Here is a 26250-nt window from a genome sequence, read left to right as displayed (position 1 = left end):
GGAGGTACAGCCTGGCTTGGTAGATGCTTCTGGTTCCTGCACTGCTTCATTTCAGTTTCTGATTGTGTCAATTACTTTGTGACAGTAAAACTTCTCTACCTCAACACCTCCCTCCTCCCATCTAAAAATTGCAATTTTATGCCTTCTTTCTGAAGCATCACAGGTTTTAAAATGCAGAGTAAAATCGCTAGTGCTTGACTTACAAGCCAGTACTGCACCTGAAGTTATGACCCTGGGTTACTCACCTCTTTCAAGTCTAAAACTTTATCTGATGGCTTAAAGAGCATTGTTGCATTCTCAAAATGTTAAAACTGGAACAATCTTAGTTTTGCAGGCTTCTTTTTGAAGATTAAGTGTCCTTATACTTCAAATTTCACCGGCCTTCAAGCAGTATGTAAGACTTTCTTTCAATTCCCACAAGCAGATATTTGCATTCTAGAGTCCTACATATTCCACCTGAGTTGACAGTGGTTGTGGTGTTTAATTTTTCTATGGCTGCAGTTTACATTTCTGGGGGCTGAAAAGCTTCTTTTCAAAACAAGGGCCAGCGGTAGAGAAATTGAGCCCTTCTGCAGTAAGGCCAAAGCTTTGTCAGCTGAATGGGACATCATTTAAACAAAAAATAACCTGTTGCTGGGGTATACTTAGATCTAATTCTTGCTAATGCTCCTCCATGGTAGTTTTGGAGTGCCTGCACCTTGGAAAAGGCAGCCCTCAACCTGATCCCATATGCCTGATGTCAGTCCTGATACCTGGTGCCTTTCTGGGGGCTCGAGCACTGCTTTCACAAGGCAACACGGGCTCTGTGGCCTGAAGAGGCTGTTATCACTGATGCAGCCTGCAATGCAGCGAGGACAGCAAGCCTTTTTACTTTTTCTGACTCTTAAACCAAATGGTTCAGCATCAGACAACTTGGAACAATTTCAAGGCTTTTAACAGCCTCCTTAGCACAGTGAGACACTAGTGAGGGGTCAAGGATGGAGCTCCAAATCACGGCTTTAAACCTTCCCTTTCCTTGGCTGTTTTGGGGCCCAAACAAGCTCCTTCTAACTGCAGGGAAGTGGTATTTAAGACTGCTGGATCATTACCTGTTTGCCTTTCTCTGGTTGTCCGTTAAGTTGAACACCAACTATTGCGAAGAGATGCTAAACTGGTCATCCCTTGTTAGGCGCAGCAACTGTGATAACAAATTCACTGAAAGACTTTTGATAACTGACTTCTTGGGGTTTGCTTTTACCTCAAGAGCATGGGTTAACCTAGTAACTCCCAGCTACTTGCTCTTTAATACCGTTTCCTATTTAAAAGAAATTCCCATTAATTTAGTAATTCTGGTTTGTGTTATTATACAGGACACTAGTTCTCAGTAACAAATAGTCTTAGTTCCCCCCACCCCATCTACTGTTTTTTTTTTTCCCCCCATGTCAAAACAGGTTGGAAGATAGAGGCTGCTGCCACAACACGCTTGCTTCATAACATTGGCTTTACCATCTCTCACCTGTTACATTACAAGGTAGTAATAATAATATTAAAAAAAAAAAAAAGAGGGCAAGAAAGCAGATGAAAAGGTAATTGTAAGAATAAGGACTACCTTTTCTTATTTAGGGCAACTTTTTAATACAGTGGGTTTAGCGCAAAGGAACAAACTTTGTTTCACTGAAGTCAATAACCTCTAGTTTCAGAGGGACTTCTGGTTTCTACACCAATTATAAAACAGGATGGTATACAGTTTCACTTTTATCAGTTATACAACAGTACCGTAAAAAAAGATGCAACACTATGTTCTCCCTTTGTCACAACATTTTTAGAAGAAATACATGGGTTGGTTTTTTTCAAAGGCTAATAAGCTCCAGTGAGACTTTTATAAATATGAAAAATATGCTTGCAATTTTGCACACTGATTAAGATATTTTTAATTATCTGTTCTAAATAAACTTCAAAACCCCTGAATTACAGCTACAGAGTGCTACTGCTGCTTCAGCTGCTTATTCCTTACACCTTTGTTCTTACCTGCAAAACGAAGACCAAATTCTATCTTCCACCCAGTACTCATTACACTCAAACATTTGATCATGGGTTTGTACAGTCACACTTGTTGGGTCTACTGAAAATGACCGCCAAGGTACACACTGGCTTTAATAATTATGGGAGTTGCTAGTTTGTAATGAATCGGCCTTTTGCACAGATTGCTTCAACGATGGGAGCACAGTTAGAAATGTGAACAAGAAGGGTGTTACATACCTGAAAAAGACAATCCCATGGCTTTCTGCACTACCGGTCAGTACCTCCTTTTGTTTGCTGGGTTAGTCAGCTCTCCTACAGGTATTCATTTTAATGCTATGCAATCTTTGTGCAGCTTGTCACACAGTTCCCTAAAGTAACCTACTAACCTAACTGGACCAGACTTCCCTTAGAAGTATTACAAATATTGTTTTATCCGATCCTTCTTATACATGCTAAAAGTCTACTGTATTTTCAAGGTGTCATTAAAGGCATCTGTAACAAGAAATTGTAATAAAAAAGCAAGTCTTAATCAAGGCACCTGAAAATACAAAAATAAAGGTAATTTCAGTAGTGTGTAGACTAGAATTCTCAGGCTGCCAGGAACAAATACTTTAAAATTAGTTCACCCATATCTTATCAGCACTGTACTGTATTATTCTCCTTATCAGCATTGTACTGTATTATTCTCTCTCAAACACCGATTTTTGTCTTGGCCTCTGGGACCCACTTAGTTTAACCATGAAGTAAAGCAACAGTCCCCTCTTTTCCTCCCAACAAAGCTTCTTAGGAAATCATAACAGTTCAACAACTTTCAAATGTGATGGAAATTACTAAGCAAACTCACTTTCTAAAAATTACTTTTTTCAAGGTTTCACCAAACCACTTAATTACTCGTCCTCTTGTTCAGCAAAGCACCTGCACTGGAGCCTCTGGCCAAAGTTTACTACTAGAGAAAGCAAAGTGAATCCTGCAAAGTAAGTTTGTGAAGGTATGACGTATAAAATAATATATTTTTTTTCACACACACCAAATACTAACAACAGAAATTTAATCTAAATGTTAATTCAAGTACATAAGTCAAACACATGATTTCAACATTAACAATTAGAACACTTAAAACAACTACTACGTAGCTAGTATCAAATGCAAATAAAATTAAATTGCTACAACTGCACCTAAATTATCATCAAAAGACAATTTAATAGGGTGATGAAACATGTTGAACCAAAATAAGTAATGGACCACAATAGCTGACTGCTTATAAGAAATTATTCAACTTTAAATCTTTCCATTGCATAGTTTTCTGTCTACATAATATTTGGTTTTGAGAAACACATTTCAGACAAAACAATACTTAAAACCAATACCTGCATAGGTGAGACCCTTAGACTCTTTAACATATGCTACTCGGCCCATTCCTTGACCAGGAACTGAAACTATATACTAAATTTCAAAAACGATCTACTGTATTAGTTTCAGAATTTTAAAAAAAAGGAAAAGAAAAAAAAAGGCCTGTACTTTTTGTCATTTAATAAATAGAACACTTCACTGAGAAATGCTAAAGAGTCACAATAAAATTAAAAACAGCCCACTCAGAATGAATTACATATACCCGATTTAAAAAATTTAAAACTCTTTTCAGTTCAATGCTAAACAATACTTTTTAAGAAGAACATGGCCTGATTAGAAAGTGAGCAAGCTGCTGTTCAGCATGGCTACTGCGGGCAAATAGGAGGGCTGGTTAAGAGGGACAGCCTAGGTAAGAGTAAGGCCTCTGTTTACACACGCATCCAGCAGAGAGGTGCTAACAGCAGAGACAAGTTATTGAGCTGTACAGAAAAGTACATGGAATTTGTGTATGTCAAGATTATATTTTTTTGTCCATTTCTGTTTTAAATTATCTAAGGTATTGAACCTCATTGCTATGACTATAGAAATACATCTCCTGTAGCCTGATGGTATGTTGACATAAAGCCCTTCAAAATACCACTCATCCATTGATGTAATGCTATCACAGAAGCAAAGATTGTATTTGGACTTTCCTACCTATAAAACTTTGCACCAAGTTTGCCAGGGTGGTGTGTTTTTGTTGGTTTGGTTTTTCTTAAATGTTTGCTTAGGATTCATTACTTACAACAGAAGCTGTAAAAATTCTGCATGAAACTCAAAATAGAAGAGTAGGAATTGTAACAAATTCTTTCAACACTAAAAATAAGCTACTGTTGTATAAACTATTACAGGTAATTAAAATCTTCTGAACAAATTATCTTTTCAAAACAAATTTAATCAAGCTAACAAAAACAATTAAACATTTGATTTCACTAATCTTTAAAGTGAAATGTTTAATACACACGTATGCTCTGAAGAATTATTAATCAACAAACGTATAATGTGAATTTTTGGTAATTATCTATCAGTGTGGTGGTTCTTTTTCTTCTTTCGTGGCAAGATCCAAAGCAACAAATTCTGAACTTTTCTTCTTCTGGACAATTCAAGCCAAATAGGGTGTACACTTAGCTGCAGAAAAAGAGGGGGAAGGGGGGAGGCAGAGAAAGACACACTTATTTTCAGCAAGCATACTGCATTACCTATTCCAAGATGGATTTAAATCTTATACCAATGCTGCATTCTTCCCTTTCCTCTGCACCCCTAATATGAACTCAAATCATTCAATTATTTAGTCAACGGTTCAAGCAACACCACAAAGAACCTAGTAAAAAAAGAAAGAAAAAATGAGAACTTACTAACCTCAGTTTTTTTTCCTAAAAACCTTAATACTTTAAAAAAAAGATTCTTTGATACTGAACAGAAGTATTTCCTCAGCCTACATATATTTGTTTTAATGCAACATCACAATATTTCACCTCCACTGAACACAAAATATTAACAAAGACAACTTTAATGTGCATATTAAATCACTCTACTGTTGCATTGATCTGTTGCATCTTCTATGTATCACAGCAGCAGTATTTCATATTTTATATTTAACACTTTAGATCTGAATGTCTATTAACTACGTACCAACTCCTGCTAGACATAGACTACACAAACTCCAACTTCACCGTGGTCGTCAATGGACTAGAAGAGGGCACTAAATGCAATCCTGTTTTGAAGCGACTACTTAAATCAGTCAAGTTATTCCATGGATATACATAGCCCAATGTTTTTGCATCTTTCTTACTTATTTTTTCCCCAAGTTCTCCTACACAGGCCCAGATTTACAAATTTATGTGCCCTGTCTGTAAGCAGCAGCAACAGAAAACAACTGAATCTTCAGGACAAACCCTGGGTGACTCAGGTTAGAAGCTTCCAGCAGTAAACACTGAGCATGGATTTAATGCTATTTTCAAACTGCCTTATAAGCTTTTGAAAACCAATCTCACAACACTCAGAGAAGATGGTAATCCTCATCTTAAAAAATGAAAGAAGCCTCAGAAGTGACAGACATCCACACTTAAATTCATCCACAAAAGCATTTGAAAAAAGAGAACATTTACCCTTGTAGCATAGAATGCAGGAAGTTAAAAAACCCTTCCTGCAAATCAGGAGACATTAGTCTCTTTCACGTGAAACTGACTACCCAAAGAAACAGTCTGTCACTAGTGTAGTAACTTCACTTCCAAACGTAAATTTAAACCCAAGCTGGAAATCCAAATAATTTAGAAATTACTGTGAAAAATGACTTCGTCACTTTAGGAGTAAAAACCATAATCTTCCTTTGTGTTGCACAATCCACATGAACATCAGACTGGATGATCCATCAGCAGGTCCACAGCAGCACAGCTATGCTCTGTTTTGGAAAAAAAAAACCCAAAAAACTGGACAGAAGTAGTTCCACAAGCCTTCTCAGAGATGTGTCTGTTGGGGAAATAACTTTGAGACCAACTTCTCTAACGAAGAGCCCAAACAGTGCAGCTAACACAATGTCTTTGAAGGGGGCAAAAACCTGCACCAAACAGAATCATGACATGGTTTGGGTTGGAAGGGACCTTAAAGAGCATCTAGTTCCACCCCCCCCTCAGTAGTAGGGGTAGTAGAGGGTAGTTCTCACCACCCTCAGAGGGAAGAATTTCTTCCTAATATCTAATATCCTGGGAGGTTTACTCACCTCTACTAGCCCACTATATTGCGTTCAGGGACAGAAAAGTTACATATGCTTGCTCAGGGGCTGTGATAAAAACCATTATGTGTAAGTAATCCGGTAAGTATTTAAGACTTCTAAATTCATACTGTTTCAGAACCTCTTATACTACATTCTGAGCATTTCTAAAAATTCCTAAGAAAATAAACACCTGTTTAATAATCTGTATTTGTTAAACAAAGCCAGCAATTTCTGTTTTGCCTTCTTTTCTTTTTTTTTTAAGCATCTTACATTTTGCACCCGGCTATTGCTTGTTCCAACAGCAATATAGTTAATTTTGACAAAGCAAACCAAGCCAGTGTTGAAGAAAATCCTTACAACGGATATCCCTATAGTAAAATAAAAACATTTCACTTGAACTTTATGTCCAAAATCCAGGGCAGCTATCTATTGATACATTTGTTCCGAGGCCCAGATGCTGAGTACATGCTCTTGAACTAGTTTATACAAGTTTTATCTTTGACTTGTAAATTGCTACTGCATGCAGTATTTAAGAAGATTAAACAAGCGAATTCATAGTAGTGAGATATAACGCTTGCTCCATCTGTTTCAGTACCGTTTACTACATACATTTTATGTGGTGAACTGGAATTAAAGAGTTATTTACATGCTATAGTTATGAAAATGCTTTTCCTTATTTCAGAGATTTATCAGTACATTTTTAAATACTTTGTTAAATACTTTTAAGTACTGTCTTCTACCTAAAAATTAATTTCTTAAGTTGTGCCTCAGTGAGATGCAACATGGATAGCATGTGTGAGTAAACAGAGAACATCCTATTGTGGAATACATGTCTAAGATCTGCCAGATCCCCAAAACTGAAGAAACTAGCACAACTTCTTAACTTCTTCCCCATCACCCTTAAGTCAGACTCAGCAGGAAAAGAACTCCCCAGGACTCAGTCTTTGCTACAGAGGGTGTTATCTTAAGGACCAGAAAGAGGTTCGGACATCTTCTGGTATTTCCTGATACCAGTGGAATTCCACCAGCAGTAAGGGAAAACAAAAAACAAAAATAACCACCATGAACCAATCATTCTCAGAAGAATGGCTTCTGATGGTTACTCTTAGTAAAGAAAGGGAGGTGGAAGCTCTCCTATAATTCAGAGCACATCTATACAACTTCGAGTTCTCTTCTGCCTATACATCAAAGTCATCCAGACAATCTAGCTTGATTCTATAACTAAAAAGCTACATTACTGATGCAAAGGGCCTGAATGACAAATAATGCTTCCTGTTTGGAACTGATTCTGCACTGACACTGCCTCTGAACTAGAGGTAGAATACAGAGTGTGTTAACTAGCACAACTATACAGTCTCCAATTTGGAACTGCCTCACATCTAATCAGTCTCCAGGGCAGACAAGAGTAGGAAGTCTTACTCGACACACATTCAACAGCCAAGCACAGTTTTGCAAACGCTAAGGTGCTGCATAACTTCTAAAGACACAGATTTATTTGCATTGAAATGAGATTCAAATTAATGAAAAAGGTACTAATTTCTTCTACGGTGCATTCCGGTTTTTTTCTTTTTGTGTTCCCCACTGCCACCCCACCTAACAGTTACCTTCTGATATTTCAGCATGTAGCTCTGCTCCCCTTCTCACACATGGACATCCAGACATGTAATTTCCATGTATGTAAACAAGCCTGACTGTTTTCACTACCTTGATCTGTCCATGATTTACCCAGTAACGTTAAAATACAGGTTATTCATCTTTCAGTGAAATGCTACTTTCTGTATTTTCTCCAAGCATCATTTTCAAAATATTCAGGTGACACCAAGCGGTTAACTGTTGTACTGCTATCTGTTCAGGGCTACTGTTATGTCAAAGTAAATACAGAAATACATATCACCAAAAACAAGCCAACAGAATGCTTTGAGATTATTAACAGTCCAATTTGAAAATTCTATCAAAGCAGCCCTTTCTCATTCACTTACCTTAGTCTGCTTATATGCTTTAAAAAGAAAACTTGTACACACCATCAAAAAATCAAGTGGGCAAAAAAATTAAGTTCCTGCAAGAGAAGTTACTTACCAGAAGGAATTATTCCATGTCATCTTTGTATAGTCGTGCTTTTAGTGAGTTGCTTCCAAGAAGAAACACACTTACACTTTTCCTCAAAATGACTGCTACTTATTAGAAAAAACAAAACCAAACACAAAAAAACCCCACACACCGCAAAGAAAAACCGCAACACATGCATCCATGCAGCATCATTAAACATGTCAAATCACACAACAGACTCTTCAGTGAGAAGGTGGGATCTTGTGCCACAGCTCGTAACTCTTCTTCAGCTGCAGATGTCTCTTTCAACACAGTGTAAGTATTAAGTTGGAACAAAAACAACTTCTGTAGATTAGATAGGAAAATAAACTTTCTAGACTCCTTAGGGCTATGTTTCAGTATCACGACAATGACAACATCCAAGAAGAGTTTTATCAACATGAAAAAGATGTATCTTTCCAAAGTCTGCCATGAGGTTTGCTTTGAAATATGGCTCTGTATACTCCGTGCAGGGCCAAATCCTCAGAAACAAGAATGCACAAGAAGCCATGAAAAGAAAAAAGTTTTAACAGTTCAAAGAAAACAAGACAGCATTACTAGCACTACGCCATTACAGAGACAACTTTTACAAACCAAACCTGGGATCTGGGAATTCTGCTAAGTAAGAATTCACATTAATTGTGATCATATAGCACACTGAAGTACTCAAAGTACTGTTAATTTAAGCTCACCTTAACACGCTTTCCCTATAGCACTTGTAGCTATGATTGAAGAGAGAAAAATCTCAACACATACTTTCTTCATTTTTTTAAACTTGTCTGCATTCTGGATTTGACCACAGTTGTGAATAATCATTCTTAGTCTAACTGTTTTTTTGTTCTGGTGATTCTTTCCCAAAGAAGTACAGGAGAGAAAATACTATCTTTAGATAACACATCTGTAAGCCACAAAATGGGCAGGTATGCATGGTCAAGCACAGAACCTGAAGCTGTCTTCATTCTTTTTTAAAGAAGGAAAGTCTCACATCACTATTTCACATTTTGCATCCTTTTCGTGTTCAGATTACACAGGTTATAAAAGCTTTGGCCCTAATTTTCATAGCTATAAAAAACCAGAAACAGACGCTCAACCAGTAAAACACCACCCACAGTGTGTACAAAACCAGGCACAGATATTTCGCCATTGTATTATTAAAAATAAGTAACTCCCATCACTTTGACCATCTGAAAGCAACGCCTTTTGGAGGTGACCTACTAATGCAAGCCAAAAATACCACTGCTAAAGTGGAGACTGATTAAGGCTTTGTGTTTTGGAGATTGTCCTTCCTCTGAGACCTTTTGGGCATGCAAAATCAAAACCAAGGAGAAGCAAGATTCTAAGCAAGAAGAAAAAGCTTGTTTACATTTCAGTCATGCATTGCAAAAAAAGGCATCACAGTCAAGCCTTAAAGAAGTCTGCCACAAATTCATCCAGAGGAAAAATCTCACCACAGCCTAAGTATCAAGAGGCTTCCAGAACAAGTGCTAAGTAGCAGTATGAGGAAAAGAAGGATGGCAACACTACTTTAACAGTTTGCTATCAGCAGTAGCTTTTTCAATCCACCAAAACTAGAACAGGTGAGAAAAAAAGAAGAAAAAAAAAAAAAAAAAAGGGGGGGGGGGGGAGGGGAATAGAGGGGAACAGAAAAGTCTTTCTTAAAGAAGTTCTCAATAACAAAAGCAGCCATCACTAAACAGGACTCCACTTAATCTTTCTGTTACTATTTATCCTTCCATTTCCCTGAAAATTTACTTTCACTGGGCCAAAATTACAAAGTAAAAGCATTTTAATAAACACTGTTTTATCTGTTCTCATTTGTCCTCCTTACATTCCTAAAGCAGAATTGAGCTTTAAATGCTGTGGATGTAGTCCTGGGCCCTGTACGCATGCACAGCTAATCAGAAAAGGATTATTTACTGTACTGTACAATGTCATCGTGCTTCTATCCAGAGCTGCACTATACTGGATCAAGTCTGATGCTTCAGACACTGCCTGGCCCACACACAGTAGGCACCATCCACAGAGAATGCCACCGCCCTTCAAACCTGGAAGTCCATGGCTTCAGAAGCCTGATATTCTAACCCAAAAATGTGAAAAAACCACAGCAGTCTGTTAATAAACACAAATAATAGTATTTAAAGCACAATGTGCTTGAACATCCCAGATAATATAAGAAACTTTGGAAGAACTTGCCTACCACCACTCTGAAAACTGAAACACTCCCTCCCAAACAAGCCTGACATTGCTTAATTTCTGAAATAAATTAAAAAAAAACCAAACAAACAAACCAACATACAAAAAAAACCCAACCCACCACCCACAAACTAAAAAAAACCTCCAACTTTCTGCACATAATTAGACAAGAAACTAGTTTGCATTATCTGAACAACCCCATCATCTCCAATGTAATTCTTCACAGAAATAATTCTGCATGGTCAGGAAAAAAAAAAAAAAAAGAAAAAAGAAAAAAGAAAAAAAACCCGAATCTCTGGCTCTAGGATTCATTAGGAACATATCTTTTTTTTTTTGTAATAACAGAAAAATATTTATGTTGCTCTAAAAAAGACTAGCAAGAATTCATTTCATGATACAGCATCTACTGATCTAGTCATGCTGAAAGAAACCATGTAACAATAACACAAGAACTTTAGCAAATCAGAGAAATTATGTGATGGTTTGTAATATGTGCCAACTTACAAAGATCAGTCCTATTTCATCTTCAAATATAGCAGGATGTAAAGGCCAGAAAGAGAAAACAAGCTAACTAAGCAGAAAAGAAATGTTTAAAAGAACAAGCGGAATAAATTATACAAAGCTTTGTCTGGAAGTATGAGGAGTTTTCAGACCATTATAGTAAGTCTCCGTAACAGCCTTCAAATCTGAGTACCAAAGAGCCAAAATTCCACTTTCTTTGAGGATGGAGTTTGATCTCCAATTGATAGCTGCAATTACTAATGAAACAACCTGGCAGTAGGAATCGGTTCTCTGTTCTGAATGCTGTGTGCTGAATGTTCTGAAAAATGCTGGGCAGGAACTAGATGGCAAGTGTTCTGTTTTGTATTATTTACATAATTAATTTCCTAGAGCTCCACGGATAACACTGTCAAAACTGCAATGATCTGTCATCTCAGTTATGAAGAGATTTTACCATTGCTTTTTATAATATAAAAACTTCCCTTTTCTAGCAGCTGCATGCTAATTTTAAGAAATACAATATATACAAATGAAGACACTAGACTTAGAAATTAAATAACTGTATCCATGTTTTATCCCATTTCTGGTTAAAAAATCAATTTAAAAAAGAACAGTAAGTGACAGCACTTGCATACTCTGCTATAGCTTTAGGAACGTCTATAAAGAGCAATAAGAAAAGCTTCCCAAACCTATTTATTTATCTGAATACGGATCTAACACTTCTGTTTTCCCTTTATGTAATAAATTAAGAACACAGCCTTTCAAATAAATTTTCAGCATCATAATCATCACCCAGAAGACCTTATACCTAAGTCACTTAACATGTCATCTAGTTCTTCTTTGTAAGTCATTACAGCAGATAAAAGGAAGCAAAAATGACCCTAGCACTGCACTGCAGATGTTTACACACTGTTTCTTCAGTTCTCTCACCTGATGGTCCAGACTCAACTGACAATGTAAGAAATAATTATTCTGTAGACTAACTTGTATTTTATATAAAGATACACACCAAGGCAAGATACATAAAGAACAATATTAAAGTAACTTTTCTAGCTTCGTTTCTTAAGAACTATTTGACAACATTTATGCTTACCTAGATGTAGAAGTGTGAACTGTGCTGCCAGTTCCTTTGCACCTTCTACTGTTGTACAGAGTTTGTCTGGCATGAAGTAACTCTGGGAACCATCAGCTATACTCGGAATAAGCACCTTGTACACCAAGAGAATTCTCCCATCCTGACTTGTGGTTGAATACAGGTAGTATTCTGGCGGTGCCCAATTATTTTTATTGCAAAAATAATCCAGATGCATTGCTGCAGAACTGAAGTGACTGGATTTTAAAGCATACATGCTAATTGGAGTAAGCTTTATTCCTGGAAAAAAAGGGTATGTACATCTTTCAACTTCAGGGGGGCTTGGACTGTGCTGACCATTAAGACGAACTGGAAGACTTGCTGGTTTCCCTAAGGATTTTTGATGACTATCTTCTTTGCTAGGAAACCCTGAGAGATTTTCTGAACCAGGACCTATATGACCATTGAAATGTTGCTTCCAAGTATTTTCTTTGTTAACTGGCTTTGCCAGTGTCACCTCAATACTAGCTCCATCAATGCACTTCCCATTCATTACAGACATTGCAGCAATGGCATCTTCTCGGTGGAAAAAATGAACAAACGCATAGTCTCTCAGCTTCTTCACACGTTCCACTACTCCTGGCTTGAACTTGTTGAATTCAGCTTTAATTGTGTCCTCTGTAGTAAACATCATTAAATTTCTTACGTATAGTACTTTAACTCTTTGCATTGTTTCTTCATCGACTTCTTTCTCAGGGTCTGCCCAGTCTACTTGAATAGCATGGCCCCAGAGCTGGAATGTTCCTACAGCAAAGCAGTATTACATCAATAAGAAATATGCGAAGGAAAACAAAATCATTCTTATCAACTACCTCTACAAAAAGCAAACGTGACGCATGACACATGAAACTGGTTTTTGCTGCCTGTATCTACTTAAAGCAAAATATGTAAAATATTGCTACTTTAAATTACTAAAGAAAGTAAGACACTGAAAAAATTCAGTGTTCTATCTGTAACCTTTAGGTTCATTCAGCAACATAAGCTGTAATAACAGATTTTGTGATTCTGTGGCATACATATACATGCATATATAAAGCAAACATAAGCAACACTGTTTTGCTAGTTAGTAAACACAGCCTCCTCAGTAATATATCTACTTTAAAAACTAAGGTCAACACCTGGAAGAAGTAATCTAAATGTATATGCACTAGCATGAGCCTTACTCTATGTTGCAGCAGACACTGAAACCATGAACTAAAAAAAAAAAACCCCACATTGTTACTCATTTCAAGCCACCACTTTGCATAATCACACAAGTAGTTTATTTTACATTCAGTGATATTGCCATATTTCTCCCATTATTTTACAAGGCTTATTTAAGTCTTAGGTAACACTTCTTCCTAACACTGTCAGCAATCAACGTGCGACTTGCCTACATCTTTGCCTTAATAAATAAGAGTTTTGTCATTCATTTCAGCAAGGCCAATGCTGTATTATCTGGTTTAATAACTTTGCTTCTCAAACTATTTTGTTTCATTTCCTGTTTAATTTTTCTTCCTCTCTCTTCTACAATTTCCCTTTTTAACTGTACCTTCACCTAGTCCCTCCTCTTCCACTATATTTAATCCCTTATACTTCCCCCTCTCAAAATGTATAAAGGTGCAAAGAAAAAGTTGTCTTCTATTTGTTAAACTCTTAAAATTATTTTCTAGTAAAAGATTAAATACCCACTTTCAACATATTTAAAGTATGAAACAGCAATAACATCATTTGTGACACTCAAAGGTAATAAGGAACACATTCCAAGTAGTTTATTTTTTAGGCTCAGCTTTAAGAGAATTCATGTGCAGGGCCTAGAGCATGCAAATGAAAACTGGATGGACGCCCAAGCAAATACCTATCTTGGTGTAAATTACAGTAACTTGTGCTTATAAAATCGATGGCTGCTCTTTCATTCTCAGAATTGCTTAAATGTTAAAAGCCCAGCTTCTTTTCTAAAAAAAAATAAATTATGAAATACAAACCAAAAAAAACCTGATTTATGAATGAAAAAAAACGAAACCTCTTTAGCTGAAAGGCAGCACTGCAGTTTTGTAACTCTCAAAATACCTTAAAGAAAGGAAAACAAGGATGATCATCCACACCCCCCACAAAATGGAGACAGATACTCCCACAAAAACTAAATTTAATTACAAATAGGTTTACCTGGGATTAGCCGTCTTCTAGCCATTGCAGCTGCTCTGTGAGATTCATATTCTACAAAGGCAAAGCCACGATTTTTTGTTTTGTCAGTGGCATTTGGATAAACAATGACATCCACCACTCCTTCTGTAACTTTTCTCATTTCATTCAGTATTTCTTCTTTCTTCTTCTCTTTTGGAATTGCTCCAATGAACAGTCGGCAGTTATCCAAGCTTACGCAGACACCAATAAATTTCCCTGGACGAATTTCGTAATTATTTAGAATCCTGATGGCTAGCTGGGCGTCCTCTTTAGTAGTATACATCACAAAAGCATAGCCTCGATTCTCACCACTAAATTCCATCATCAGTCTGAACTCATAGATTTTCCCAGCTTTCTCAAAAACAGGAACTAATTCATCTTCATACATATCACGAGGAATTTTACCCACAAAAACTTCACATCCACGAGGTGGTGGAGGACCTTCCCAACCTTGAAATAAATCATCCAACAACAATCTTAGTACAAATGCCAGATAAGCACACTTCTCATCCTCATAATTTGCAATTGGAAGTTATTTATTTATTTTTAGTCTCAATTTAGAACTAGCATGTTCTCATCCATTATTTAATTCTTATTTTTGCTATGTTTAAATAAAAAAATCTATAAGCCCATGATCTGTATTTCTTTTAATTCCATCTTCTGCTTTTTTCACTGAAATCTCTATGCCAACCCACTGAACCTAGCATTATTAAAACACCGATAGGTTTGCTATAAGAGTCCACGTTTCAATTATTTTTTGTCCTATAGAATTATATGTCAGTTTATTAATACAATCAACAGGTGATAACTGAGAAACAACTTAAGTTCTATTTTCTACTCTAACATTCAGAAGTTGCAAATGTTTCTCTGTACTTCTTCCCATATTTTAAGAAATTTTGGTCAGGGTCCCCAGTGCAGTATTTTTTTTTTCTTCCTTGACATCATTCAGCAGGGCCAAACATTTTGCCTCCACCTCCTCCATTCATCCACTAAAACAGGACTCCCTAAGGAAGGCAGGATACAGAGCCATCCTTTCTTCAACAGCCAAAAAGACTGAACACTTTTCCTAAAACAGACCATGCTTTTCACAGGCTGGAGCTGGATGTGGGAAAAAAGAAAAAAAGAAAAGAAAAAAAAATCCACAGAACAAGCCAGTCCCTAGTTCACATCTGAAAGTTACAAGAACATCCATGCCTCTGTCCTTAAGCCAAGGACTTTAATACACTCTTTTGTATCTCTGCATAGGTACATTTAAAAACATGGAGTTATAGTCTGCAAATATGGCACTCCACTTTCCCAAAATACACATTTCAAAAAAAAAAAAAAGCTTGAGTTTTTTGTAACAAATTAGACGAAACAGAAGTTTCAACGGCAGACAAATAGTCAAACCATAGCTAACAGCTTTTTCTGAAGCTCTGACAAGAAAGGTTCTCTGCATGACAGAAAACAAGTACAAAATTGGCAGAAACAATTCATACAAAATTTGTTAAGTACTAGTATGAAATGACAAAGTATAAGGAGGTAAAGTGAAAAAAAATTATTGAAAAATTACTGTTGACAAGTTAAAACAAGAAGGTAATTAAATACTTTGGCTTGAAGTTCAGGATAAATTGTATTTAGATGATTTTCTAATTAACTTAAAACTTTTTCCTTCATATTAGTATCATCAAAGGGCACATAATTTACTCGTGAAAAAAATTTTAACAGAATTGAGAAATTGCCTTCTCACAGAATAAATTTTCATCTATAAACTGTAGACTAGGAACTAAATAGTACACAGGGAAGCTACCAAGGCATCAGAACTGATATGCATTTGGAGCCACGCTGCCACGGCTTATCCAGGAGCAAGTCTGGCCCTGTTCCATGCAGCATTCAACATCTTTATCATGTTCAGCTTTATAAACATTTATGACCACTTCAGCTGAGGTCTGACAGGACACGGCAGGTAATCCAGTTTGCAAGTTAGTACTGCCATCACTCACATCATGCCAGTCAGTTGCCCACCTAAAAAAGCATAAACTAACAGGACATCTAGGAGCTCCAAGGACAAAAGCAACTGCACACCTTCATGAGGAAAAGAGAAGGCTACGCTTGGCTGTGTAGGGAAGTAATGTAATTCAGTAACGATGTTCATTAACTAACTAGACAAACTTTTACAATCATCTTCAGCCTGGTAACTGATTAAACATCAGTTTTCAGTAAGTAAAAAGCCATCTACCATTCAAAAAGACGCCCTTCTTATTTTAGAGCTGCATACTAACTTAGCATTCCAGCACATTATGGTCAACTGGGAGTAAGTTATGACTCCTGACTTAAAACATGGTCTGTGCCACATTTGCCAACGAGCAACATATAGTTAAAGCAAGCATGGAAAGAACTAACCAAAAGCACCATTCCTCAAGTAGTTACCAACTGACCAGACCGTTTCCTTGACTGGGTATTTGATTCATTCACAGATGATACATTATGGTATTCCTTTCTTTGCAGCGGTTCAAGTGATCAAACTTCAGTGAACATTATAGTAATAATCCTCCCACTGTTAGTGAGATCCATGTAATCTCAACTTTTCTTCCATGTAATTCTAATGACTTACATACCTAATGGCATTATACCTGCAACAATCTAAGCAGAGGACTCAAACAAAGCAATGAAAATTCACATTCTTAAAGATTTGGTTTTCCTCACTCTACAGGTACATTTTCCACACGTCGCATAAACTGAACAAGAACTGTGCTGCTGCCAATTGAAGTGGGGGGGGAATAGTATTTTTTAGGGCAATTTTGAGCCAGAAGAGTTGCTTGCTCTGGGTAACCTGCCAGTCACATAAATAACATGATAACAGCAAAACAGAGCTGACAGTGAGACCATCTCCTTTGAGAGCAACACAAGTTTATAGAAATCACATCTTACACAAGCAAAATTCACAGTGAAACTCTTCATTTACAGCTATTGTAAACTTCTTACAAGCCATCTCAAACATTCAAGACTCATCTGCCTAGAAAACCATTTATAGTAACTTGGGGTAATTCCCAGCCTAAGGAAGTATAAAAACTCACAAAAATTTAAAGGAGAGGTATATAATTAATGTCAATGAACAGCTGCAACAAAAATATACCTTGTCAAACGCATCTAGTTACAGAAATTTAATTAAAGTAAATTTGCCAAACACATATGCTTAATACTGCCTAATGTTCTAATTAAAAATCATATTGATAATGTAACAAATGTATTACATAATTTAAGAACAGGCTGAGACCTCAAAGTAGTCACTGATTCCCTGCAGTTCTTTTTCCAGTGCCATTTGCAAAATAATTTCACAAGGCTTCCTTTGGCTATTTTATATAGCCTAGTAAAAGTATGTACATACTTTTAGACTTGGAAAAAACTTCCCAACTTCCAGAAAAAAATAATTTTGATGCAGCTGTTATCTTAAATTACGTATAGCAATGAGCAATACAGTTCATGCTTACAAGCATGACTTACAAAGATAATGGATTACAGGCCACAACTGAGAATTAACTGAAACAGAAGAATTTTCCTTCTTTCTGCTTGTGTAAGTGCATAATCTGACTCAAAAAGAAGCGTTACTGTGCTCCATGGGATACAATCAAGACTAATGGCAAAATTCTTCTACATAGTTGATGTCAACAACTGGAAAAACTATTCAAAATAGAAAAAATGCTTCATAAAGATTTAAGGCATTTGACATATTTCATCAGAATAACAAGCAATGTTAAGATAAAGGGAAATGACACAGTATTATTACAGAGAATTACAGGTACTAAGTATTTCATAAGGAAATTTCAAAAAAACTATCTCAGACTAGAAATAAAGCCCAAATTTAGCAGCAATGACACTAACCATTTTAACCAGGTAAGTGTAGGATGAGATAATCCCACCTTTCAGAGCTCTCAAAATCAAAGCTAGATACTAATCTGAACATGTGTCTTAGCCAAAAATAGTCATCAGGCTCAGCACCGTAACAACTGCAGAAAGTAAATGTGTAAGACATATAGAAGTTCAGACTAAATGATATAGAAGCAACTTAATTACTTAACTTATTCCTGAAAAGGAAAAAATGACATTTTGGTAGGGAAAAAAACCAAACATAAATTTAAACGCTTGAACAGAAGAATAATAACAAAAAAATAAAAAAAAACGAAATGAAAAAAAACCCAAAACGTATCTACTGAAATATTCCTCCTCCGCTGTTCAAGTGCCTTCATTCAAAACAATAGTAAATTCAATCATTTGGGTTTTATTAATTTATTTAACAAACTTTCAGCCTTTGCATCATGAGATAAACCCACTAGTTTCCAGCATTCGTATAAGCACGGATTAAAGCTGAATGATCCTGCAACATCTTCAAACAAAAACACCCTTTAACAGTCCTACTTAAAACTAAAAGTAATTTAGATTTACTTTGGAAAGCAAAGGGCTGAACAAAAGCTTTTCCTTGCACTACCTGTGAGCATTACTCGCTTTCTGTAAATTAAATCTGCTGCAGCAGTTTTCAGCAAAAGTATTTTAGCAGGGAATAGGGCTATTTCAAGAGATTTATTATAGCCAAGTTACTTAATCACAGTATCAGACACGTTTTTAAAACAGCATTTAATATACAAGAAAAAAATCAAGTCTTCCAACACAGTAACATCCTGAAGTGTTTACTAAATCAAATAGCCACTGTTTCAAAATTGCAATATACACATTCCATATCGTGCAGGACTTAATTCGTTTTTTTTTTCCACTGACTTTACTGGAAATATAATTGGGCATACAGAAAAACAATTCAGTGGAAAAGTTTGTTTTCACTGCAGCAGTAACTTCCCAGTTCAAGCGTGTAAGTCTCCTTTCTGCATTATGACAGTAAATCCCAAATCACCATACATTCACCAAGAGGACTGTAGTTTTTATAACAATCTCTGTTATCCTCTGAGATTTTTATCAACTGTTATTTTCTTTTTACATATGGATACATACTCAACAATTTCTGTCTTCCATTGTACTAAGTGAAAGAACAGTAACACAGGAATAATAAACTGTTGTACTTCATTGTTAAAAACACATCCAACGAAAGATAAAAGCTCCAGAAGTTCAGCTATCAATTTTTCTTCTCAGAACGAAGGGGTGTGGGGGTAGTTATGTTAGATATGGAGAACAGATTAGTCAACTCTGAAAACAAAATGAGTTATATTATATTCACTGGTACCACTTCAGAGTTTGTTAACAACCAATATATACATATATACATATATACACACACACAAATGCTTTGGCCAATGCAAGTGGAAAGACAAGAAATAAAAGTAGGTTATGCTTGGTTTCATCAACTTGTTTTTCCCCTTCTGTGCGTCTTAAGTATTTTCAAGCATGTTCTCAGTAATACGGAACACACTCAGTATTTTCAGCTCCACATTCCTTTTGCTGTCAATTTTAGCTGTTCTTAAACCGGTGACTTCTTAACTCCGACGAGAGCAAATGTTCAACATAGTCTAGGACAAGAGATCTCAAAACTGCTAGAAACTGTAAACCACATCAAGACCCTGAGCACTTGTGTTTCTTACACTCCTCCCATAAGCACCGACTAGTGGTCACTGTAAAGATACAGGGCTACGCAACTTTTCAGCCCGATTAAGTATAGCTCTCCCTGGAAAAAAATTAACTTCAACTTTGTAATCTGAAAAGAAACACCTACCTGGTGGAGGACCACCGAATTTTCTTTGCCCATTTTCCTGAACCATGCTGTATCCAGTCTTCTCCATCAGGGCAAGTAAAGCAGCCTCATTCTGAGTGCCACTTCGGATTTTGCCACATCCATTTGCTGCAGCTTTACTTTCCTCATGCATATCTGCAATAGCTTCAACAGAACATTTCCGCTATTTCAGTTCAGATAATTCTAAATTGTTAGATGTACAGAGAAGCTACCAAAACACAGGAAAACAACTTACGCTATACTTGCCTGTTTACTGTGACTTTGTTTAGCATAAGGCTTCAGTCCTATATCCAACTACTATCATCTATATAATGCTTTCAAAACATTGTTCTGTAGCTGTGATAATCTTGAACCTTGACCAGCAACTACATATTCTATATGCTAACTTTTGTTAAGTGGTATCACAACTATTTTCTAAGTATGCTGCCCTTCAAGTAGAATAACGAACTCTTTCATACATCACATTATCACAGTTGCGTAGGGACCTATATGCTACTCAATGTGACAAGTTCCACTTTTTTATTGCTGTATTTTATAGAAAAACCAATGATTTTTCAACTATTTTAGCACAAAAATACTTAAGAAATACATTAAGTCCATGCCTATTTAATACAAAGAATTCAAAGAATGAACAAAATAATTTAATTTAAACCAATATACAACAAAACCAAGCAGAACTGTCTGGTAAAACTAAGGGGCTTAAATAATCCCACCTCTGGGATCCTTGTTTTCATTACTTTATGCATTTTCACTATTTCCAGAACTAAAAAAGTTTATCAATATAGTTGCTGCTGTTGTATCCACTATTTCTCTGGCATGCCACGATCTAGTTTGGCAGCTTTATGTTTCTGTCATCCAGGTGACAGGAAACAATGACACCAAGGAACCTGTTTGGTACTTACAACTTTGCTAGTCAAGCCTCCAAACCAAAAAAAATTAACTTTCAAGTCAGATTTTTTTTTTCCCCAACTGATCTCTTCTTTTCCCAAGATTTTCTGCGTTAAGGTCTGCAATACTTGGACAAGCAATCTTCTTCACCACTTCAATCCTTTGTGTAAATGGTATATCCAAGTGCTATGCCACTCATTCTCCAAAACAAATGCTGCCAAAAAAAAAACCACCAAAAAAATAAGCTACAACTTCTGTTTGTCATTTAATTTCCCTTGTATTTTCAGCTTGCTTTGTCTCTAGGATCAGACACAAACAAATCATGTCCCAACACATCAGCAGTTGATTTTTTTTTTAAAAGAAAAAGTCAAAAACAGCTTAAATTTCACATAAACGTTTCCTGTCAACCCATTATTGTCTGATGAACAACAAGGCTTCCTAATTAAGGCCTCAATTAATAAAGTATCTGGAAAACAGAGAATAAAGGCAACTAAATCAAGGGCAGTGAAGAGCACACAAGCATTCATGTGCCTGTCTCTTCATTACGCTTCCACTACTTAAGGCCCCAAGAAACCAGTTACTGCAAGCACTGCAGTGAACTAGAAAGTTGTGTCACTGAACACTTCAAAAGGGAGGGAAGAAGGGTTCAGAACGGTTACAACTGCATCCTTTTTCTACAGTCTGAAGCTCAAGCCACCTTCTTCTCTTCAGCTTATCACTTCTGGTGTTTTTGTACTAACTAAACCATTACTTTTAGGTTGATTATCCAAATGAGCAGCATTGTCTACACAGATTACCTAACAGCTATGTAACTCGAATTAGTAACAATAAAGCCGTATATATTTGCTAACGTCCCAAATGTTACCCCACACATCTTTACACATAAAGGTTTTCAGATGATTGCTCTCACCCTACACAAGCATTTGCCTCCATACTCGAAAGATTAACCATCCCCATGGTTGCTAGTCTTTTTATTCTTAAAACATTCCCCTGAAAACTACCCCATTATCTCAAATTAAAATCATTTTGCATAAATTTAAGTTTTTGAAAAGATTGTACCTTGTATTTATGGAATGATCAAGCCCCTTCCACTGCCACACTTATGCATGTTATGCAATATTATTATCCAGAGGTGGACTTCCCCCCTCCCCACCTCCCCCAAGGCTTAAGTCATTTCAAATGTGCTTTGAATCAAAGTAATAATGAAACCATTCTTCAATGCATTCTTTCCACAACTGCCTTCGTATGACATTGTAAGAGATTCTACGCTTTCCTTAACAAGAATGGTGACAGAAAAAACACAACTGCTATTTTTTTCCATCCCAGAAAAAAAGACAACTTTTTGTGGTATTTTTTTTTTTCTACCAAGCTGGTATTAATTTGGGGGCAGGTATCCATGTAAGCAACCACTCTGGAGAAATTTCTGACACCCACCACCAGCCATTATAAAAGCCAAACCCCAAGCTCATGGCTTCATCAAAATGAGATTCCAGAAAAGAAGGAGGGTAGAGCATAAAAAATCCCCCGACAGGCACCAGCATGTTGCAGGCATGTAACACCACGGCTCCCGTTTGGTGTCCCACGTCCTTCCAGCAAGTTAATTACATTTACTGTGTTTCACAGCCTACAATCTGCATGGAGATTCCATCATCAGGGAATCTCTAAGCAGTTTCAGGCCTAGCAAGGTACAGAAAAAAAGACAACAAAGGTGGGGCAAGGGAGAGGTAGACTAATTTTCCTTTCATCTCAGTTAGCTCAAATGTGCAGCCAGAAAGAACGCTATCCCTAAGAGCAGCAAGGGGACACCAGATTAAGATAACGGGAATTAATGAGCATGTCCACAGCGCTCCCACAGAGGTGAGGAGGCAGTTAAGAATTCAGATAAAAGACCAAAGGAGGAAACAAGGGGTCCACGGAGGGGGCCCGAGGACGAAACCAGCACTTGAGGCGGCAGGAGGGCATGGGGGACATGGACGGAGAGAGGGAAAACCAGCAGCCCCAGAAATACCCTGCACTCCTCTCGCCGACTTGCACGTTGAGGGCGGCCGCCGGCGGCCCCTTCTCCAAACACCCTCGTCCCTCACGCCGCCGTCGCCCTTCCCCACAGCACAGCAAGAGCCCGAAGCCGCCGCTGTCCCCAAGGAGGCGAGGCCGCGGCACGACCCCCGCCGCCCCGCTGCGAGCCCCACGCCTCACCGGCCGAGCGGGCGGCAGGAGACAGCCTCCCCCCCCCCCGCCGCCAGGCACCTCACCCGCTGCCCCGCCGCCACGGCTTTCCCTCGCTCTGCGCCCGCCTAGCCAATCAGCAGACGGCCAGGGTGGGCACGGGTATAATTGACAGGAGACAGCAGCCAATCAAAACAAGGCAAAGGGCGATGCCCAGCACGCGAGCTCTTTTAAAACAGGCGACCGTTAAACGAGGAGGGTGCGGCCGGCGCCCGCGGAAGACGGTTGGGCGTCGCGTGACCACCTAAAGGCGGGTCAGCGCCTGAGGGGAGCCCCGGCGTGAGGGGAGCCGCCTCACCCCTCCCTCCACCCCCAGAGGGGAGTTGTTCAGCCTTGGTTAACCTGGCTGTTACCCGGTGTCTCTTTTGGTTTAAACCTGCTTTTAAAAGGTGTATTTGGGCGCTGGTGTGCCCTTGTGCTTTAGGAAGCATTTAGTGTTGTGCAGGTCCATGCTGACCAGTAATACTGAAGTGAAATAGGTCTGGTTTCGATCCCTGTTTTTTAATTAATACTTGGGTATCTTGCAAACAAAGCTGATTAGCTTAAGGGCTACTGACACTTCTCAAGCCAGTGGGGCTGGAGGCCTTGCAGGTTCAGTGCTGCTCTTGAACTCCCCATTAAAACTCCTCAGGGGTCACAGCTGTGCAGGCACACTGTGGCACTGATGGGCACACATCGGATGCACCCAGGTCAATAAAGAGTATGGGTTTGTTTGTGAGTTCTTCTATTTGTTCTTAGGAACCTCTGGCATGTTTTCTTCATCTAGCAAATGAAAGCCTCCCAAAGCCAAAATAATTTCACTAATGACTCCTTCCCCCTCCCTTTTCCTAACATTTAAATGCTCAACTATTAATAAGGCAGAGGACCCCAGGAATTTTAACTTTGGGACATGCAAATTCATCTTCATTATGAGTATGTTCCAGAGCTTTTGGCAATCTAGTTTTAAATACATACTGCCATAAATTTGTTACATCATACTACCCATTTACCGATTTGAGTCTGCTTATTTTTCAAAGATAAAGCCTATTATCCTCTTACTAATAATGGCGCGATACACTAATCATATATTTTACAAACGATGTGCCTCCATTTAAAAGTTCTGAACAGCTGATGTACCAAAGCTATTGCCTTCAAGATTTCAGGTGTCTGCTTGTTTTTTGACCACATCTAAATGGGCCACAAAACCTCTAATAGGAACGAATTTGGGGTATATTAAGTTAAATAAAGTTTGGGGCACTTTGACTGCAGCTTAGTGTCCCTGTTACCTTGGAGACTGCTCGGTCCCTGGCAGAAAACTCTGTATGTCTCAGTTGTTATTGTTGGTGGGAAGTAATGAAAGAATGCAGACAACCTCTTCTGAATGAAAAGGGGGAGGAAAAAAAAAGAAAGAAAAAAAAACCCCAAACAAACAAAAAAAACACCCCACAACCAAAAAAAACCCCACCGACCGCACAACTCCTCAGCATTTTCTTTGTATTTCATCTAAGTGACATCTTACTGCATGGGTTACCACTTACTGCTGGAGTACGACAACTGCTGTTCTAGGATAGAGGAGCTGAGCAGCTGGAAATGTTGACCCGTTCCAGCACTTCACAGCAGAACGTCTCAAGGAAAACCTACAAAATTGCCGCCACGTTTTTCAGTTTATGACATGAATCAAAGAGAAAAGCAAAATAACCTAAAAGTATTCAATGTCTACATTATAATCTCTTATCAAACATCAAAGTCATAGGGACTAAAGACTTTCTTGCTGACACCTGCCTCTCTAAAAGAAATTAGTGATCCTTTTTTTTCCCCTTGTTCCCCTCATGCTAATTGGGTATCAGAGTTCCCACTACCCCCTTGCCCACAGGTACTAGCTGTTTTTTTTCTTTCTGACAGTCTGATTGTTCAGTATAATTAGTTTTTCTTAAGAACAACTGTTTCTGACCTGTATTTGTTTTGGATTTTGCTGTGACTCAACGATGAAGTCTGCATGGAATATTTTTTTTATTTTCTAAGACAAAATTTACATGGGAATACCATGTTTTTGTTAAATCAAGCAGTATATCTGATAACTTAAGGTCTTCAAAAAAGAGTTTGCACACCTGAAAGCTCACGGCTAAATCGAACAAGTTATTTACCCCAGCACCCTGAAGTGCTGCTTTTCTTCGTATTAAGAGCAGAATCCTCACCAAGCAAGCCCTTCAGTCAATCTCCTATTGTAAAAAGTTAGGTTTAGTTACTTTTAACAGTGTGTAATTCTGTCAAATCAGAAAACAGTTGTAGGGAATAAACTGTCTCTCTCATCCTCCAGATAGGCACTGCCCCCAGGGAATTCCACCTTATTTTAATTTCTTTCCCTTTTGCCCACACAGTACTTGATTGCATTGTGCATTCAAAAGAAGCGTCTCGCCCATTTATCAGTAGCCATCAGTTGGAGAAGGCAGGAGAAGGACAATTAACATTTTAATTCCCTTTTCTAAGAGTGACAGCCATTCACAGCAAAGGGACAGTTTCTCACAGTTGTAATTTCTCTTTCTCCATACATGTATGAGTACCACTTATCCAAATTTATGCCATATTTTAATTTGCTGATTTTTTACTGAAGATAAACAAAAGGATGGGAAGAAAGGCCAGGCCCAGAACAATGTTTGTTATTTATCAGAGTATTTAGTTTTTTACTGCTTTATTGAATCAGTACCTTAGTACATTGATGTTTAACTTTTAACCCCAATGAATAGAAACTTACTTCAGGATTATTTTACAAGCATTACAGCATACTTTACAAAAAGCACTTGGCACAAATTCTGATTAGAAAATTACTTTAAATTGCAAATAATATGCTATTTGCCCTGAAGCTTTATACTGTTCCTATTAACACTAAGTTAGTTTCCTCACGAATGTCTTTTTGAAACTGTCCCAGCTCTGATGGATGAGGAATGAGGGCAGAGTCCTGCCAAGATTATGACATTTATTCCTTTGGCTAAATTTTAAAGATGTGAAAGAGGTCTTTTTCTTACACATTTTATTTTATAGGACTGCACCAGACAGTTGCTTTTCTTTTCCTTACAAGTTATTTTAGGTAGCTGTAACACAGAAGTCCTTGATGTTTTTTAACTTCTGTTTCATTGGAATGCTAGCAAGCCCCAGCATATATACTCCTGGAGTGGGCTATTACTGCAGTTGTAATATGCTTTAATAGAAGCATAAACTTTTTTTTTATCAGTGTAAATTTTACTATGGCCTGGAGCAGGAAAAGAGGGT

General features: G+C 37.6%; 1 protein-coding gene across 1 annotated transcript; it reads right to left on the bottom strand.

Annotated features, from left to right (window-relative positions):
- Positions 1-3110: 3110 nt before the first annotated feature.
- Positions 3111-20987, bottom strand: RBM46 (RNA binding motif protein 46). Its single transcript, XM_040600735.1, has 5 exons — positions 20793-20987; positions 19873-20034; positions 14160-14627; positions 11976-12758; positions 3111-4518 (listed from the first exon to the last, which is right to left on the bottom strand). The coding sequence occupies exons 2-5, from the start codon at positions 20021-20023 to the stop codon at positions 4493-4495; spliced, it is 1428 nt and encodes a 475-aa protein (XP_040456669.1). The 5' UTR covers positions 20024-20034; positions 20793-20987; the 3' UTR covers positions 3111-4492.
- Between the last annotated feature and the right edge of the window lie 5263 nt (positions 20988-26250).

The sequence above is a fragment of the Falco naumanni genome, chromosome 1 (genome assembly GCF_017639655.2).
Source record: "Falco naumanni isolate bFalNau1 chromosome 1, bFalNau1.pat, whole genome shotgun sequence".
Taxonomy (NCBI): Eukaryota; Metazoa; Chordata; class Aves; order Falconiformes; family Falconidae; genus Falco; species Falco naumanni.
This window is presented reverse-complemented; position numbering and strand designations above follow the sequence as displayed.